Source organism: Pelodiscus sinensis, chromosome 22 (assembly GCF_049634645.1).
Source record: "Pelodiscus sinensis isolate JC-2024 chromosome 22, ASM4963464v1, whole genome shotgun sequence".
In the NCBI taxonomy this organism is placed as follows: Eukaryota; Metazoa; Chordata; order Testudines; family Trionychidae; genus Pelodiscus; species Pelodiscus sinensis.
The window spans coordinates 4,680,964-4,698,382 of NC_134732.1; the positions used below are offsets into that span (position 1 = coordinate 4,680,964).

Sequence of the window (17,419 nt, forward strand, 5' to 3'; positions counted from 1 at the left end):
CCCTCTGCCCCTGCCAGAAATGGCAGGGGAAAAATGTCCCCACCAGGCTTCCGTCCAGACAGAAGATGCAATAACCGGACACCTGGCAATCCTAGACCCAGGCCAATTAGGGCCTGAGAGTGGGGGGAAGCACACGAAGTTTCCTCTGCCCTGCCACTTAGAAGTGTCACGTGCTCCCGGCAGGGCGGGAGGAGACTCGGCACGTTCCCCCGCCACCCAGCCCTGATTGGCCGGGGGCAGGAGGGAGCGTGTGCGAAGTCGCCTACGGGGAACCTCTCAGGGGGGCAAAGACTTCACGCACTGCCCCACCTCCAGACCAATCAGTCTGTGGGTGGGGAAGCAGGGAAGTATTCTGGCCCCGCCCCTTCCGCTTGGGGCCCTGCCCCTTCCAATGCGGCATGGGGCCACTTCAAAAATTTCTGAAGTGGCCCCCGGTTAAAAATTATTGCTCCCCCATAGCTGCAGATCCCTCCTCAGAGCTCACAGCCAGAGCAGCGACTGGCCAGTCCTGCTGGTGCACAACCAAGAGAGGGAGCCGGCGCCTTCCTCTTCCAGTACGAAAGTCGGGAGAACTGAGAGCCCGCCAGCCCCCTGGGCAAAGGGGGGGGGGAGTGGAGGCCTGGCACACAGGAGTAGGAGGGGTGGGGGCAACCGGCTCACGGTGCCACCCAGCTGGCAGCCCCCCAGCGTCCCCCAGACTAAGGAAGCTGAAATGCGGGTACTTGCCTATTCGAGTGGTGGACAGATTTTATCGACTCCTGGAACTGGATACGGGTCGGCAGTTCCAGCGCTCAGTCTGGCTCGCGCTGGGCCAGGCATAACCTCTCCTGCAACCGCTCTGCATTGTGAGGGCCCAGAGCTGCAGGTGCCGCGACAGCAGCAGCGGGGTGCCCCGGCCCCTTTGAATCGCCCAGCCCCAGAGCCATTGCCCCCGTTTGCCCACCTCCCCATCGGCAGGCCTGATGAAGGAGGTCCTGCCACCCCCGGGTTGGCTGCGAGACTGTCTCACGGTTCCCTTCTCCGGGGGTAATCCACCCCAAACTCATCTGCCTTCCAGTGGGGGGCGCTCTCTGCATCTCTCTCCTCCGGGAGCTGGGAAGCTTTGTTGCGTGACTGGCCCATGCCTTGACTGGCTAACAGCTTGGTTAGCAGGGGGCTGGGAAGCCCTGGGAAGTCTCCAGCAGGAGGTGCTAGTGAAGGGCAAAGCAGGCCTGAGGTGGGATTCCTTGGGGTCCGACCCAAGAGGCGCCCAGGGGATATTTACCAGCTTGCGTCCCGGTCCCTCGGCAATGGAGGCAGGAAGCGGGGCCCGTGTCTTCCCTCCGCTCTGGGGACCCGGGGGTCGATACGTGGTAGCGTGTCCCTGCAAAATCCAACGCACGCTCGCTCAGCACGCTCCCGGGGGGGCCCAGCTGGGCGGTGGGGGGGGCGGTGTTGCAGGCTGCACGCCAGCACTGAGCTGTGGACGCTCGCTCCTGCTTGGCCAGCCCAGCAGCAGTCGGCCTGTGCCCGGGGCAAGGAGCGGGGATCCAGGCTGAGAACACAGGGCGGCCGCCGGGATCACACGAGAGGCAGCGTCAGGGTAGAGCAGCCCCTGCCTTTGCTCACCCACCTGTGTACTGGCCCCGGAAGGTCAGCGTGTCCAGCGCCCTCGGAGGGCTCTGCCAGGAGGAGACGGTTGCCCTGGGCTCCCCATCCCGAGCCTGCGGCGCGGAGCAGTCCGACTCGGAAGCTGCGGAGCACAGAGGACACAGATCTGGTGGCTGTCCACCTCCATGCCCCCCCCCCCAAGGGAGTTTCTAAGCAGCCGGCGCCTTGCTCTGGGCCGTTCCCTAGGCTGCAGGGGCGAGCCGCCTTCCCAGCATGCACTGGTGCAAGACTATGGGGGTGAAGAAGGTGCGGTGCCGTGGGGGGAACCCCGCTCAGGCATCTGCTGTTGTCGCCAGGTGAACGGGTCACACACCCACAGGGGCGCTTGGAGCATCCACCCGCCCTTGTGACAAACCCCAGGGTCCAGGGAAACGAGCTGGGCAGACGCTGCGGCATTTGGATCTAGGTCCGACGCCAGCTGTCCTAGAGGGGGCTGGAGCTGGGCATGCGCCTGCCAGATCTGCCCCCCTGCACATACGGGAAGGGCACCTGAAAATCCCTTAGGAAGGGGGATTCCAAGCAAAGCAGACCCTGCTGTCCCCCCAATGCTCCTGGAAAGTGGGTGGGGGGCTGATCCCCCAGGGGCAGGTTCCCCGGGGGCTACTCACTGAGGTCCAGTTCCGGCCCATCCCGCGGGAGCGATGCCGACCTCGCCCGCCTCGCTGGCTTGATGGCAGGAGCCGGCTCCCCGCGCCCGCCTGGGCTCCTCTCTGCGGGTTGGCTGGCGAAGGGACAGACACAGAATGAAGCCCTGGGCGGCTCTGGGGGCAGGGGAAGGCACCACCTCCTCCCCCTGGCCCTGGGGGGGCGAGAGTCGGGGTGACGCTCCCAGCAGGTGCCTTGAGGAGCCCCGGATTAAAGCACAGAGAGGGTGAGCTGCCACGTGCTTAGCAGCCGGGGACCTGGGGAGCCTGGCAGGGCTGCTGCGGAGACTTGGGCACGGACAGAATCACCTGTCACCCGCCAGGACCCCCCAGGGGTGAAACGAGCCAGGCCCTGTCCTAGGCTCCCGTGAAGCTCCTCGTCCTCCCAGAAACTGCCAGGCCAAGGGCCCACCCCCCACCAGGCGACAAGGGGCCCGGTTCGTCAGCATCAACCCGCCTCTGCCACTTGGACGAGGGCTGCAAGGCCTGTCCCCCCAACAGCCAGAGGCGGCAGCCCGGGCAGGACCCCTGTGCTGCTCACGCCTGGCGTTCCCTACACCCCCTTCCACCTGCCCCTCTGACCCCCACCCCGCTCAGCGCTGCCGGTGCAAGAGCCTTCTCCAGCGCAGCTCCCGACAGCTGGAACCGCCTCCCCCTCCCGCCCCCTGCTCAGCTCAGCAGAACACAGGCCGGTTCCACTGGGAAGGGCAGGAATCTTCCCGGGCTCCCGAGCGAAGCGGACAAGGAGGCTGCCGCTGGCCCCTGCAGCGCTGCGCTCCGGCTGGCAGAGATTGCAGGAGAGGCTCCATAGGTGGATTTGGGCCACGTTGGGTTGGGCACCTACCCAAAGGGGGCGGAGGGGCCGCTCGGCACAGGCAGCCTCCTGCTCCTAGCAGGGCGCGGGGAGGACTTCCCTTCTGGGCAGCTGCGGGATCGGTGCAAACTCTCCTCCAGCCGCTGCCGAAGCCGCGAGACCTCGTCCTGCAGCGCCCGGATGGCTTGGCTAGGAGGGGGAGGGGACAAAGGGTTAATAAACGAAGCAAGTGGAGAACCCTCGGTTCTCTGCGCCTGCCTGAAATCACACGGCCGGCCCCCTCGCCGCTCATCCCGGCTGCCTGACCCCGGAGAGCCGCAGACCCTTGCAGGGGCACAGGGAGCAACTGCCCTGGGCGCCAGTGACTCAAAGGGGCTTGGGCAGCCTCGCCCGGAGCCCCGAGCCCTTTAAATCGCCCCCAGAACACAGCGGGGCGCTCCGGGAGGCTCTCAGGGCTGCCTGGGCTGCACATCACACCATGTGCTCCATGCAGCGCTGGGGGGGCACCATGGTCTGGGTGTGGCTGAGGGCTGGCTGCCCTCGGCCACGCCCCTTCTGCTGGGGCTCCGCCCCTTCCAGGAACATGGAGGGTGTCTACACGGCAACCCGGAGATGTGGCAGCGGCACAAAGCACCACGTCCACACTCGCTTTAATCGGGGTGGATCCAACCCAGCTTGAGTAATAGCAGCAGTGAAACCGCGGCAACCTGGACCAGCCCACCCACCCACGCCCTGGGCTAAGTACTCAAGCAGCTGCCGTGGTTTCACGGCTAGCGCCAGCTGGTGCCACTGCTACGGATGCCCACGGACGGCCCTGGACACGGCGAACGTGGGCCACACACAAGCCTGCAGCCAGGCACAGCCCGAAGGGGCCCGCGATTGCCCTTCCTGCAGGGATGCTGGAAAGGCGGAGAACACACGAGGGGTCAAGAGTCCTGCCTAGGAGACGGCACGTCGCACTCCAACCGGCATCGCCAAGGACTGCTCTGCGCATTGCGGCTCAACAGGCCCGTGGCTTGTGTGGCCGAGAGGAACCGCACACGGGTCTGAACCACCGCGCAGCTGATTCTGCTCCCCAGCTCCGTTCCGACAGCCCCTCCACGCGCTGTACCAGCCGGGCCGGGGACGCGCATGTCTCCAGGCTCAGGGCCGCGGAGAAGCTCCCAGACAATTCGCAGTGGATGAGAATACCCAGCTCTGCGCTGGACAATGCTGCTCGCCAGCGGTGGAGCGATAGAACAGCCAAGAGAAGCGCGAGGTTCGATATCTATCGGGCAGTCACCCTTACAACGTGGCTGCGGGGGTGCGCCACCGCGAACGTATCCCTGCCACACGGATCAGCCCGAATCCCCGCTGGCTGTCCGGCATTCAAGCCAATGCTGATGAAAACTCAGCGGGTCTTGGCCTCTTGTTCGTCCCACGCGCTCAAGCACACCCAGGGCCGGGTTTTATAGCCAGCTGTGGCCCTGTGGAGGCCACACTGAAGTCAAACAGGAAAGCCTGTTGGGTTGACCACAGCAACTGGGAACTATCAGCCCACGGCAGAGCAAGGTGGAGGATTTGCCCAGTTGCTGTGAACGGTTTGGAGCCTGCCATTTGCGAGGGCTGCCAGGTGTCCGGTATTCTACCGGACAGTCCAGTATTTGCTCTTTGTCTGGTAAAAAAAATCAGCGAATACTGGACACGTGCAATCTCCGGTAGTCTGTGATTTTTCCGGCTGCGCACCGGACGGAAGCCTGGCATGGGCGGGGGGAGCAGCTGGAAGGCGGGGCCGCGATTGGTGCTGGGAGCCTGTGATTGGGCAGAAGCCTGGTGGGGGCGGGGGACTCCCAGCCACTCCCCCCACCCCCACCAGGCTTCTGTGCAATCACAGGCTCCCAGCGCTGATGGAAGCCCCGCCTCCCAGCCAGGGAGTCCCAGCTGGGAGGCGGGGTTGCGATCGTCGCTCTGGGCGCTCCAGAACGGGGGGGCTTATTATCCTGCGTTCCTTTTTGCTCCACCAAAACAATACAGCATGTCCGGTATTTTTTGGGAGACCAGCTGGCAACCCTACCTGTCACTAGTCCTTCTAGAGACACTTTCCAGGGATCTGGCTCCAGAGCCTGCCACACCCGGCCCCTCTGCCTGGGCACCCAGACCATAGTTCCCTGGGCCTCAGTCTCCACAATGGAGCAAGTCCCCTGAGCAGGGACAGGAGACCCTCAACCCACGTGGCGGATCGGGGGGCGGCAGCGTGGAGGACTCTCTCAGCCTTCTCCAAAGGCACCAGGCCTCTGGGGTCCGCAAAGGCAGCAGGGATGGCTCAGGGCCGGCAAACTGGGCTCATGCTACCATAGCTGGAAGGTGAAGGGCAACTAGGCATGGGTGTTGCTGGGCAAAGGGGGTGGAGGGTACCAGGCAGGGGGGTAGGGGCCGGGACATGCTGGAAACTCAGGGCTGAGTTGGAGTCACAGGTGAGAGGGAAGTGCAGGGACTAGGGGCCAAGGGGGCAGAGGGGTTGGGGACTGTGTTTCCTCCAACTTTTTCCATCCGTGGTGGAATAAATTTTGTTATGTGAGGCATGTGCAGATGTGCACCACCAGCAGGAACACAAGCTGCCAGCTGTGGAAGGCTGCGGGCACTCTGCTAATCAGATGGGCAGCACCTGAATCTCTCCTGTGCGACCGCCCAAGCGCTCAGCTTACAGGGAACACTGGTTGGGGAGCCCATGTGTGCCATGGGAAACGGGTGGGGCTCTGCCCACAGCTGTCAGGGGCACAAAACACAAGCTTGCCCAGCGCACCATTTCCCCTAAGGCCGGCCCTGAAAGGCAGGGCCAAGACCTCCTGGGAACAGGCTCTCTCGCCAGAGGGCTGCGGGAGATGTAGTGAGAGAAACATGTTTTCCTTCCTATTTGAGTCCTGGCTGCGTCCCAGAACTCCAGGGCATAGCAGGGAATAGGCTAAAAATACCACAAAAGTCACCCAGACTAAGGCTACACACATGTGACCGGTCAGTTCCAGGTTACTCAGGATCTCGGGTTCAAGGTTCACAGAAATCCGGGGCCACCGTAGGCCTCCCTCAGGTGTCGCTATCGGCCACATTGCAGCGTCCCAGACCGTCAGGACAGGCCTCGGATCTCCCTGCTCCAGAAGGCACCAGGTCTTGCCAGCTGAAGGAGACTCTCCCTCAGCACAATGGGATCTAGGACACACACCTGAGCAGTGCTCATTCCACCCCGCACACACTGCCCCGTTCATTACAGGATGCAGGACCCCTTCGTGTGTCCGCCCCGCTTTCGGGAGAGATCCCGTTATCCATCAGACGCAGCGCAAGCTGCTGCCGCCGGCTAGCTAGGAAAATCTACAATCACCCTCAGCGCAAGAAACACCAGCATCCCGGCCAGCGTGAACTGGGGTCGCCCCCCTGCAGTGACCGGAGCGATGCTGATTTGCGCCTCCCGAGGAGCCAGCCCTCAAGAGAACAAGGAGAGAGGCATTCGCACCGGGTGTGCCAGCCCCACGGAAAGAGTGGGAAACCAGACTCCCCCGGCCGCTCTGGCCCCGAGAGGGCGTTTCCAGCCTTGGAAGGTCTGGTTCCAATCGGGGTCTCTAACCAGGCGCAGGTGGGGGGCGAGCAGAGGGGGCAGGTTTTGCATTCCTGGCCCACCCCTTGGGAGTCCTACCAGGGTTAACATGTTACCCGCCAGGCTGAAAGGAGGCAGCCAGGCAGCGAGCGGAGGGACGTGGAGGTGAACCAGATCAGTCGGCCTCACGAGGGCCCAGCTCCCCTGCTCTCTCCGCCTTGCTGCGGAAAGAAAAGCTTTCACTCCGGACTCCGCAGGAGGGCAGCTCGCGGCTCCACCGGCCACTCGGCCAGCGAGGGGGATGGGAACTCCCGGACCCTTTCCCTGATCTGCTCTTGAGACAGCGCCACCCCGGGGCGGCCCGTGTCCAGGATGGACCCCACGCCCCCGCGGAGACCACACAAATCCGTGATACGCACGTGGTGGAGGAGGCCGGGACAGGCATGGTCACTGCCAGTTCTTCTCCGCTTGCTCCCTCCCGCTGGCCTCTCCACTCACACCACCATACGGGTGAGGCGGCCTCCTGCGGCTCTGAGCGCTCTCGTCTCCAGGAGGGAAAGGGTGCTGGCTCTGGACCCACGCCCGGGGAGAGAACTACTGGAGCCTGCCTGTCCTGAGGCCGCTCTCAGCTCCTCTGCACCCAAAGAAGCAAGCGACTGGGCTCTCTACAGCAACGTCCACCAGCCCAGCCCAGCCCAGCCCAGCCCAGCCCAGCCCAGCCCAGCAGAAGCCAGTCCGATCTCAGTTGAGCAAAGCTGTGCAGTGCTCCCATCTCCCAAGGAGCTTGGCCAACGTCCCTGCTTCTCCATGCACAGAAACCAGCTGTTTCTTCCCCAGCCCCGCCCCGCCCGGCCGGCCAAGAGAGTCAGCGTCCTAGCAACGCTCGCAGAAATGTTGGCTGGCATTATGCAAGGAGAGGGCACTGAACGGGGGACACGCCCCCCGCCTGGCCCTGCTCGGAGACAGCAGATAAACACCCTGCCCCCATCACGCTCAGGGGGAGCTAAGGACGCTGCCGGGAGATCTCATGACAGGGCTGGCGACAAAGCCCTTCCCGGGGGCTGCTCCAGGGACTGGCCCAGAGCGGACAGCAGGGAGCCCAGGGTGTGATTTAGCGTCACAACAGCTTCACAGCACGACGCTCCGGCGGGAGAGAGACTCCGGGCTCATCCAGCCGCGGCCCCGCGCAGGGATGGCGCTGCCCCGGCGGAGGCTGGCCCTGGCAATGGCAACACACGGCCACGGTTCATGCACCGCCCAAGGGGCAGAGGGACGCTCGGTCTCCCCCCATTTCTTCCCCGCAGCATCGGGGCGACCCAGCCTTGCCCCCGCAGCTCAGCTCACTCACTCTCGTTCCAGGCGGGAGCCCAGGGGGCCGGGGGGCGTGCGGCCTGGGGAAGGCGATGCTGAGGCAGAGCTGGGGGCACGTCTCGCTTTGCCGGGGCGGCAATCAGAAGGGCTGGCCCAGCTGAGCGGCTCAGCCTCGGAGTCCGTGTGAGCTGGGGACGGAAGGAGACAGACACAGACGTTACGTGGCTGTCACCTCGGGTGCCTCGGTGTAGTGCCCCAGCTGCTCTGACCCAAGCACCCTCCACCCCAGTTAGGTGGCTCACCTCCCCCCTGGGGACAACCAGTCGGGGCAGGCGAGGATTCAGTCTGCACGGGCCACTCAGTCTTTGATCTCACTGCCAACAAGCAACACGAATGCGCTGTGGGCTGCCTGCCACTGGAGCAGGATCTCCTAAACTCATCCCACCCAGAGCCAGCTCAGCCGCCGGCCTGGGTGGGATTCAGACCAGCCCCCCAAGAGGGGAACGGCTCGGGGTCCCATGCCTGGTCTCCGGAGCCACCCCCAGTCGAAGGAGCAGGGCAGGGCGACACAGTGAGGGAGGCTCCATCGCCGGCTTCCCTCCAAGCCAAGCGCCTGAGGAGAAAGGGGAACCAGGCTGGATTTGCCCCAAGCCATAAACCAAAGGAAGGACTCGAGGTCCTAAGAACCCTAAAATCTATCCTGCCTGTGAGCAAACTTCAAGCCCAATCACAGAGCCTGCAGCCCAAAGGGGGAGAGAAATCTCTGGGGGATGGGAATGGAGGGTGAGAAAAGGTCACTGGCTGGTACAGCCTTAATTTGGGGGACCAGAACCGCTCCCCGAAGTGGCAGGAAGTGGCTAGCCTCCGTGGGCCTTTCCTTCTGCTCTCTCCGGCTGCCTGAGCCCCATCGTCCCCTCTCAAGCCCCCCTCTCCCTAGTAGGCCCATGGGAATCACTCGCCCTGCGCCAAATCTTTTAGATCAAAAAGGAAATTTTTGGGTGGAAAAAGTTTCATTTTGGTCCATTTTTTTCAGTTTTCTATTGAAAAGCCAACCCCTCCCTTCCCTCCGCCCCCCCTCCCCCAGCCCAATTTTGGTTTTCAAACTTTTTTTTAAAGCAAAAGTAGTTTTGGGGAAATGGACATATTCTTCGGCTTTGCAGAGAAAAAAAATATCCTGGGAAAGGTAGAGGAAAAACATGCCCAGCTTTCCAAAACGGAAATTGGTATTTTCTGTGTGTATCAGCAGCCCCTCCCACTGTCGGAAGACGGGAGGAGAAGTCTGCCCCCTTCAGGGAACAATGTGCGTTTCACGCTGGAGGTGTCCAGACAGCCAGGCGATGGGCACTTTCTACTCACTGATGTCCGCGTCTGGTCCAGCCTCACTGGAGATGCTGTTTGTCCACTGGGGAGGGGAGCTGGCTTGGGAGAGGCTGCCACCATGGGGCAGGCTATGTCTCCGGGCACTGCCTCTGGGTGGCAGCTGGCTGGCGGATGGGTCCACGTCCTGCAGTCCCTTTTCCGGAGGCACCGGAGAAGCCTCTTTCCTCAGGGAAGCGCGAAGGGCAGCCGGCTTGGCTGTGGGGCCAGACCTTCCCAGCATACCAGGGGTCCTGGGAACAAGGCAAACACACGGGCCTCACTGAGGGACTCTCCAAGCTATCACCCGCCCGGCTGCTCCCAGGCTGGTTTCCTCTGGTCTGTTCCGTCCCACGTCTTTCCGGGCACCTTGGCTCAGCTCTGTAACTATCCTCCCCCGCTCACTAGCCATCCCCTTTGCTCCAAACCCTCTCGCCCCATTCAGCAAATCGGGGATAACAGGACTAGGGGGGTCCCCCCGTGTCCTCAGATCCCCTCCCCCACTCGGCGCTCCTGCTCTAGCCCCTCCCCTATTCACCAACGACCAACCCCCACTGGGCCCCATATACTCAAGCTCCTCCCCCTGCATCGTGTCACACACTCCCTCCCTGTGATCAGCCCCAGGGCAGAGAGGGGCCGAGGGCAGCCCATAGGCCTGGGAGGGGGGAGAAGAGAGGCCAGGTCCGTACGCAGGGCGAGAGAAGTGATGCTCCGGGCTACGCGTCAGCGGGGACACTCGGCTGGCCTCTGACCCCACAAACCCGCTGTCCGTCCCTGGAGACACGATGCGATGGTCCTGCAAGGGAAGGGGAACATGAGGCAGTTTGGATCAGCAGGGAGAGCCGGTCTGCGGCCACAGGGGAGGCCACCCGGGCAGGCACGCCAAGGCCAGGGGCTGGTCAGCCCGGCAGTGGTCAATGCTCAAAGGCCCTAGCAAGGCGTTCAGGGGGCTGCGTTGCTGGGGCCACCATCTTTTACGGGAGAGAGAAGCCCGAGGTTCTGGCCATTAAAGGAAACCCCAAGATCCAGGCTGCAGGAGCCAGGGTGTAAAACCCGGGGGCATCGGGCCATATTCCACACTGGGGAATTGCACCCTGCCCTCCGCAGTAGTGTGGAAATGATCCGTCCCTTCCTGCCTAAGAACTGGTTGGCGGGTATTCCGGCATGCTGTTAAACCGCTGCGGAGGACAACACCCCAGAGGTGGCTGCATTTCCGCAGCCGAGTAGCCAATTTCTGCCCACAGACATAGGAGCTGGGACCCGGGGTGTGGGAACGTGGGGCGGCAGCCCCCTCTGGCTGGACGCGGTTTCCGTTCCACACAGAGTGGACCGTTTGTCTCGCTGGCTCTCAGCACCCCCGAACAGACAGGGCCTAATTCTCAGGGCCTAGATCTCTGCCCCGGATTCAGCGACCCCGAGGAGATGGGAGCTCTGCCTCCCGTTCAGCATCCCAGGTGCTCACCTCGGGCCGGGAGGACTTTGCCCGGCGGAAAGGCTTGTGTGGAGGGTACTCAGAAACAGCGCTACCCGCCACGCTGCTCTGGCCGGAGAGCGGCTCCTGCTTCCCCCCCACAGATGGCTCGGGGCCTGCACCCTGAGGCCTGGCTGGAAGAGCCCTGCTCCGAGGGAGGGACTCCTCGCCCTGGGTGGAGGACAAGCGGTCGCTCCTCTGGACCAGCGGCTGCCGTTCCCCAGGCCGCAGGGCACGTGGCTTCCACTCCCGGGGCTGCCTGTTAGGGCGAGAAAGGAACACTCGTGAGAACCTCCCATCATCGGGGGGCTGTGTTCCCCTCTTGGAGCTCTGCCGCCGTCAGGCCTCCCACCCCCGGTCACGGGGCACCGGCGCCCGCCACCCCCCCGTCCCTGCCAGCAGCGGCTCAGGGAGCTGGCGGGGAGCAGTGTCCCGACAAGAGCTGCTACTGTCAGCAACGGGAACAGTCAGGTCCCGGGGCCCGCTAGCAGGGCCGGATTAAGGGGGGGGCTAGCCGGGCAGCCGCCCAGGGCGCCAAGCTATGGGGGGCGCCTGATAGCAGCTGTAAGGGGCGCCGCGCGCCGGGGGCGGGGCTGTGCATGCATTGTGCACCCGCTGCCCAGGGCGCAGGAATGGCTCGAGCCGACCCTGCCCGCTAGGGAGGTGTCTGCTTCCAGGCCCCATGCTGCACCCGGAGAGCTGGGTGCAGAAAGGACCGTCCAACCCCTGGAGGATTTCCAGAGTCAAAACCTGGGTGCGTTCCAATTTGGAAATGGAAATCAGAGCGCTGAAGGGACGGAGACCTGGCCCCAGGCTGCTCTGGGGCTCGGATGGAGGGCTGCCCCCAGAGACGTGGGGGACAGAGGAGCTAGGAGCATGGCAGGCAGGCTGCCGGGAGCTGCCAGGGAGCTGGCAGGGAACCAGGCAGGTTTCCATTTTAAGCAGCCCCACCCCCGACAGGCTGGGCTGCCAGAACATTGTTGACATCGAAACTGTCCCTGTGAAGCCTTTCGATTTCCACCAGGGACGTCAGGCAAAGGGGGACTCGGCCCACCAGACGTCTCAACTTATCAGCTATTCAGGGCAGGGGCTGCTGCTTCCTTTAGATGCGTACAGCGCCTGGCACAGTTCGGGCCTTTACTAGGGTCTCAGAGACAGAGCCTCAGTTTCTCGCCTCTCTCCCCAGACAATGGAACGCGTCCGAGTTGGTCCACTCCGTTTTCCTCCTCCCGCCCTGTCCCCTTTTGTCCTCCCCTCGCCCTCTTTCTCCTTCTTATTCATTCTGCAAGGGGCTCGCCCCCAGGGGACAGAGTCCTCCTGGCTTCCACAGCCAGCTCGCCCTCCAAGACGGGTCCGGAAGAGCCGAAGGCTCCTTTTGTTCTGCTTGTGACTTGGAGCGAAAGACAGAGCGGGGAGGCGTCTTTGTGCGCCTGCTTTATTGCATTTTATCTGGGGAAAGCGGAAGAGGGACTCGGTTCTTATCTAGGTCACACCCAGACACACACACAAATGTGTGTGAATAAAATGCAGGAGAACAGCACTCGGCAGGGTTCCACTGAGCCAGAGCGGCTCCTCCCACTGCCCTGCTGCTCCTGCAAAATTGGAGATTTAATTTAAAAAAACGGAGGCAAAACATTTCCAAAAGTGGCCGCTGATTCTGGGAGCCCAACTGGAGCGTATCTAGGGGTAATTCAGGCTGCCAGCTCTTTGGGAAACGGACAGTCTTTCTGTTCTGTTTGCACCGCACCTAGCACAGTGGGGCCCTCATCCCTGACTGGGCTCAGAGGCACTACCACAACACAACACAACACAACGCACCGCACCGCACCACACCACACCACACCACAACACAACCACTGAAGTGCAAGAACGTTTAACCTCCTGACTTTCCAAACCTCTGGAGTCAGTTGTGGGATTGATGACTCATGGGGATACATTTTCATCAGTATCCGTTCTGTGGGTTGGGGTCTTTTGGGGGGGTAAATTAAAAGGAAAACGTACATGTTGTATTTAAATTATTGTATTGGGGAGCGGGTTGGGTGTGTGGTGGGGGCTCAAGGCAGGGGGCAGGAGTCTGGACAGGGAGCTTGGCGATGTGGGAAGGATCAGGGCAGAGGGATGGGCTGCAGGCGTCAGGCCAGGGGGCTGGGAGGTGTGGGGAAGCTCATGGCGGGGGAATGAAGAAATCAAGGCAGGAGGTGGGGGACTCAGAGCAGGGAGCTGGGAGGTGGGGGGGGGGGCTCAGAGCAGGGAGCTGGGAGGTGTGGGGAAGCTCATGGCAGCAGGGTGAAGAAATCAGGGCAGGGGGTCCAGGGTGGGGAGCTGGGAGGTCGGGGGGCTCAGGGCAGGGAGCTGGGAGGTCGGGGGGCTCAGGGCAGTCGGTGGCTCAGGGCGGGGAGCTGGGAGGTCAGGGGGCTCAGGGCGGGGAGCTGGGAGGTGTGGGGAAGCTCAGGGCGGGGGGTGGAGGAATCAGGGCAGGAGGTTCAGGGTAGGGGGCTGGGAGGTCGGGGGCTCAGGGCGGGGAGCTGGGAGGTGTGGGGAAGCTCATGGCAGGGGGTGGAGGAATCAGGGCAGGAGGTTCAGGGTAGGGGGCTGGGAGGTTGGGGGCCTCAGGGCGGTCAGGGGCTCAGGGCGGGGAGCTGGGAGGTCGGGGGGCTCAGGGCGGGGAGCTGGGAGGTGTGGGGAAGCTCAGGGCGGGGGGTGGAGGAATCAGGGCAGGAGGTTCAGGGTGGGGAGCTGGGAGGTCGGGGGCTCAGGGCGGGGAGCTGGGAGGTGTGGGGAAGCTCATGGCAGGGGGTGGAGGAATCAGGGCAGGAGGTTCAGGGTAGGGGGCTGGGAGGTTGGGGGCCTCAGGGCGGTCGGGGGCTCAGGGCGGGGAGCTGGGAGGTGTGGGGAAGCTCATGGCAGGGGGTGGAGGAATCAGGGCAGGAGGTTCAGGGTAGGGGGCTGGGAGGTCGGGGGGCTCACCGGGGCCGCCTGTGGCAGTAAGAGCGGTGCTGCTCCTGGGGTGAGGGGGCTGCAGTGCCAGACGAAGTTGCAGGGAATTGAAGTTTCCTGTGCCAAGTTGGGGCCTACGGTAATTGAGACTCTCAGAACCAGTGGCCACTTTTGAAAATCTGGGCCTGTCTAACCCTCATGGCTAAAAAGAAAATCTTTCATATGCCACATAAAGCGCTGCAGCCCGCCTGAGAAAGAGCAGCCCCGAAGGGCCCACACGTTGACTCTGAACCCTAACAATGGCAGGGCAAACACCAGTAATATACATGATTTCACAGCCAGTCAGCTTAGCTCTGCACTTTAGCCTTTGGGTTTCCAACGAGAGGACATTAATTAAACAAAGAAATGAAAATCAAAGCTTTTTTAAAATAACAAAAACGCTTTTTACCAGTTTCCCCTCCCTTCTAACAATACCCAAATCCCGGGCTGATCGTGCTGTCCCTGTCAATGCGTTTTCTCATTTCCCCTCTCCCCTTGCAGGATAATCACAGGACGCGTAGTTTGGGCTCCTGAATTACTTACGGCTGAGTGGTCACATGGCTCCTCTCTTCCATTAACGCCAGCATCCCAGGAGGAATCTCCTCCGTCCCCGCATCCTCCGCAGCAGGACCGTCCACTTCCTGCGAGGAGCCGGTCTCTGCCAGGCCCAGCTGTTCCATGCTCAGAGAGCCAGGCAAGGCCTTGAAGCGACTGTACCTGGTGGTATGAAGGAGACTGAGTCTCCCTCCAGCCAGCCGGAGATCCCTTCCTCGCGGCAGCAATACCACACTCTGGCACCCAGGCCCTGCTTCACGAGGGCCCAGGCAGTTCATGGCGCTTGGCACTTTCGCCAGGTCCCGTTTAGCTGCACTGCATGGCAGCGGCCAAGGGGCCAGGACAGGCTGGCAGCTGGATGTGTGAGCAAACAGGGCAGGTCCTCCCGCCCGGCGCTCAGAGCTCCTCGCCCCTACCTGGCAGAGGCGCTAAGGATCTCAGCCCCAAGCTCCCACACAGCTGGGGGAGGCAGATGTGGCTGCCCCTGCCAGGCCAGTCCCACGGGCTGGCGTTTCCTGGGGACAAGACGAAAGCTGCTGAACTTGACATGCGTGTGCAAGGCCGGGTTGGACAGAGGTGGGAGCCAACTGCCTATTTTGAACGCTCGGCCCGAACGACCTCAGTTTCCCCTTCCCGGTGACAAGCACCGCGTGAGGCACAAGGCCCCTTTCCAGCATGGGGCGGGCAGCAGAGACGTATGCTGTGTATTCAGAACCCCTGACCAGCCGGCCCAGGGCTGGACTAAGCGGGGGGCTAACCGGGAAGCTGCCCGGTGCGCCAACCTATGGGGGGCACCTGATTGGAGGGGTAAGGGGTGCCGTGCGCCCGGGGCTGCGCATGCGCCACACGCCCGCTGCCCGAGGCGCAACTATGGCTCGGTCCGGCACTAGGCCGGCCCCTCCGTGTGAATGCCTCGTGTGAAGCACACCCCCCTCAGGCACAAACGTGCTGAACCACACGACTGCGGCATGCGGGGCGCTCGTGATGCACGCGTGCTGGTGCTGAGCACGTGGCATGGCGCGTGCGTGGCCATTTCAACACGGCAGCAGGCAAACGGCAGGCTGGGCTTGCCGGGGCCACACTTACTGGTCCAGCAGGGTTTCATAGTCCAGCTCCACTTGAAGCTGCTTGTGTTGAAGGGTCTCGGGCAGCTCTTCCCTCTCCTCCTCCGGCTCGCCGCTCGCAGAACTCACCGCCGCGTCCACATGCGTCTGGAAGTGGGCGTGCTGTGGAACAGGGCCCTATGGGGCAGAGGGGGTAAGGTCAGCCCCCACACCAGAGCACCTCTGCCAGCAGGGGGCGCTGCAGGGAAGGAGACGGACAAGGCAGAGGGAGGTAAGCTCAGCCCCCACACCAGAGCACCTCTGCCAGCAGGGGGCGCTGCAGGGAAGGCGATGGACGTGCTGGCGGCAGAGGCCCCGCAGCAATTTTCTCGTGCCAGCCGCAAATGGAAGGTCTAGAGACGTCGGCGCAGCTCACCGCTTCTCCAGCAGGAGGCACTGCAGGGAACTGAGGGGGAGCTCAGGCTGCGTGTGTGTGGCGGGGGAGGGCTCACTGCTACCCCAGTTCTGGCCTGACCTGGTAGGAGCCAGAGGAAAAGGGCAGGAGCAGCGGCTGCCCTGCGACTCCGGGCCCAGGAGCTCTCTGGAAGAGGCAGCTTTGAAAGCCCTTCCAGTGCCATGTTCTGGAGTGTCTTGGCAGTGAAACGTTCCAGCAATCAGCTCACCCAGGGAACCCCAGGCCAGACACCCAGAGCAGCGCGGACTTTACCTCAGGATAGGGGGTGCAGACGGCTGGGACCGGGGCCTGAACTGACGGCCTTGGGCAGGAGAGTGGCGGCTCTGAGACCAGGCTTGGCAAACAGCCAGGAGACAAGCCTGGCTCAGAGCAACTCCTTGAGGAGGGCTGGTTCTGCACTGCTCGGTCAATCCCGTCCTTCAGCTCTTCCAAGCGCAGACCCAGGAGAAATATCTTCCCTTCCACCGCTCTGAAACACACCAGCACCGCAGCGGCGGGGTGAGGCCCTTCAAAACCATGCACCAGTGCAAAGAAAGGAAGGGTGCTCCAGTGGCTAAGGTGCCAACCTAGGGCACAGGCAGTCTGAGTTCCAGTCCCTGCTCTGTTACAGGCAGCTTGGGTGACGCCTTGTGCCCCCCCCCCCCAATCTGGTAACCATCCTCCCTTTGCTTGGCCTGTTTGCTGTGCAAGCCCTTCGGGCAGGTACTGTCTCGTTGTGTGTACAGCGCCTAGCACATCGGAACATTGCTCTCAGGGAGGGGCACTAGCAGTAGGAATAAAACCTAAGAATTGCCCCACACTGGAGGGCTCTGAGCAGGGATATTCCTAGGATATATGGGGCCCTATGCAGTTCTGTTAAACTAGGGCCTCTATCCCCAGATGGGGGGAATGTGATTTAATAACCTTCAGCATCACACCAATGACACAGTTTGAAAGCAAACTTTAAACTACGGTCCTGTCGCCTCACACTGTAAATTGAGACGCTGACACGACAGACGGGGGTTGGCACATGCCTGTTCGACGGCTTCGTTACCACCTGACTGGCTCTTTCCCAGGTTCCGTGTCTGCTAATAGCCCTGGCAGGCTTTTCCAGGTGTAAGTTAATTAGACCCTCTCTGGAGGAAGCAGAGACACAGCACAGGGATAGGAAGAGATGGGTGGATGGACATTAAGACCCAGTAGTGTCCCAAATTTTCAGATGCCCAACGCAGCTGCATATTCTGAGTATGGGTAAGGATGGCCCCAGCTCTGGGCCAGGTTCTGAACCAGGTAAATGGGCAGCAGGGTCACTGCCAGACCAAAAGGTGATGCTTTAGGCTGGCATCTCCCCTATCTAACACGCCTGTTATTTCCATGTCAGTGCCCGTCCAGACTAATTCCACGCATGTGGGTGGGGCTATTCTGGATTTGCACTGATGTGACTGCAGATCAGGTCTGAGCCACTCTCGCCAGGCATCAGAGCTTATTTGTCCTGCAGGGCAAACATCTGGCTCCAGGTCATGTTCTGCCGCACCAGAGCATCTTTTGAAACAGGCACATGAAGAGCCAGGAGCCATCAG

The 17,419-nt window shown here is 62.4% G+C and overlaps 1 protein-coding gene across 4 annotated transcripts in view; it reads right to left on the reverse strand.

The window, feature by feature from the left end:
• The window catches only part of AKNA (AT-hook transcription factor), a 72,814-nt gene that overhangs the window by 10,631 nt on the left and 44,764 nt on the right, over window positions 1–17,419 (reverse strand). For 3 of the 4 annotated variants that reach the window (XM_075905906.1, XM_075905903.1, XM_075905904.1), the window contains exons 9-19: window positions 16,113–16,329; window positions 15,429–15,583; window positions 14,331–14,504; window positions 10,803–11,070; window positions 10,030–10,136; window positions 9,341–9,594; window positions 8,022–8,172; window positions 3,139–3,297; window positions 2,259–2,371; window positions 1,613–1,732; window positions 1,265–1,363 (exon numbers count right to left, since the gene is read on the reverse strand). In XM_075905906.1, coding sequence (XP_075762021.1) covers window positions 1,265–1,363; window positions 1,613–1,732; window positions 2,259–2,371; window positions 3,139–3,297; window positions 8,022–8,172; window positions 9,341–9,594; window positions 10,030–10,136; window positions 10,803–11,070; window positions 14,331–14,504; window positions 15,429–15,583; window positions 16,113–16,329 — 1,817 coding nt within the window. The remainder of the gene's footprint in view (window positions 1–1,264; window positions 1,364–1,612; window positions 1,733–2,258; window positions 2,372–3,138; window positions 3,298–8,021; window positions 8,173–9,340; window positions 9,595–10,029; window positions 10,137–10,802; window positions 11,071–14,330; window positions 14,505–15,428; window positions 15,584–16,112; window positions 16,330–17,419) is intronic. The other variant, XM_075905905.1, reaches the window with a different exon arrangement.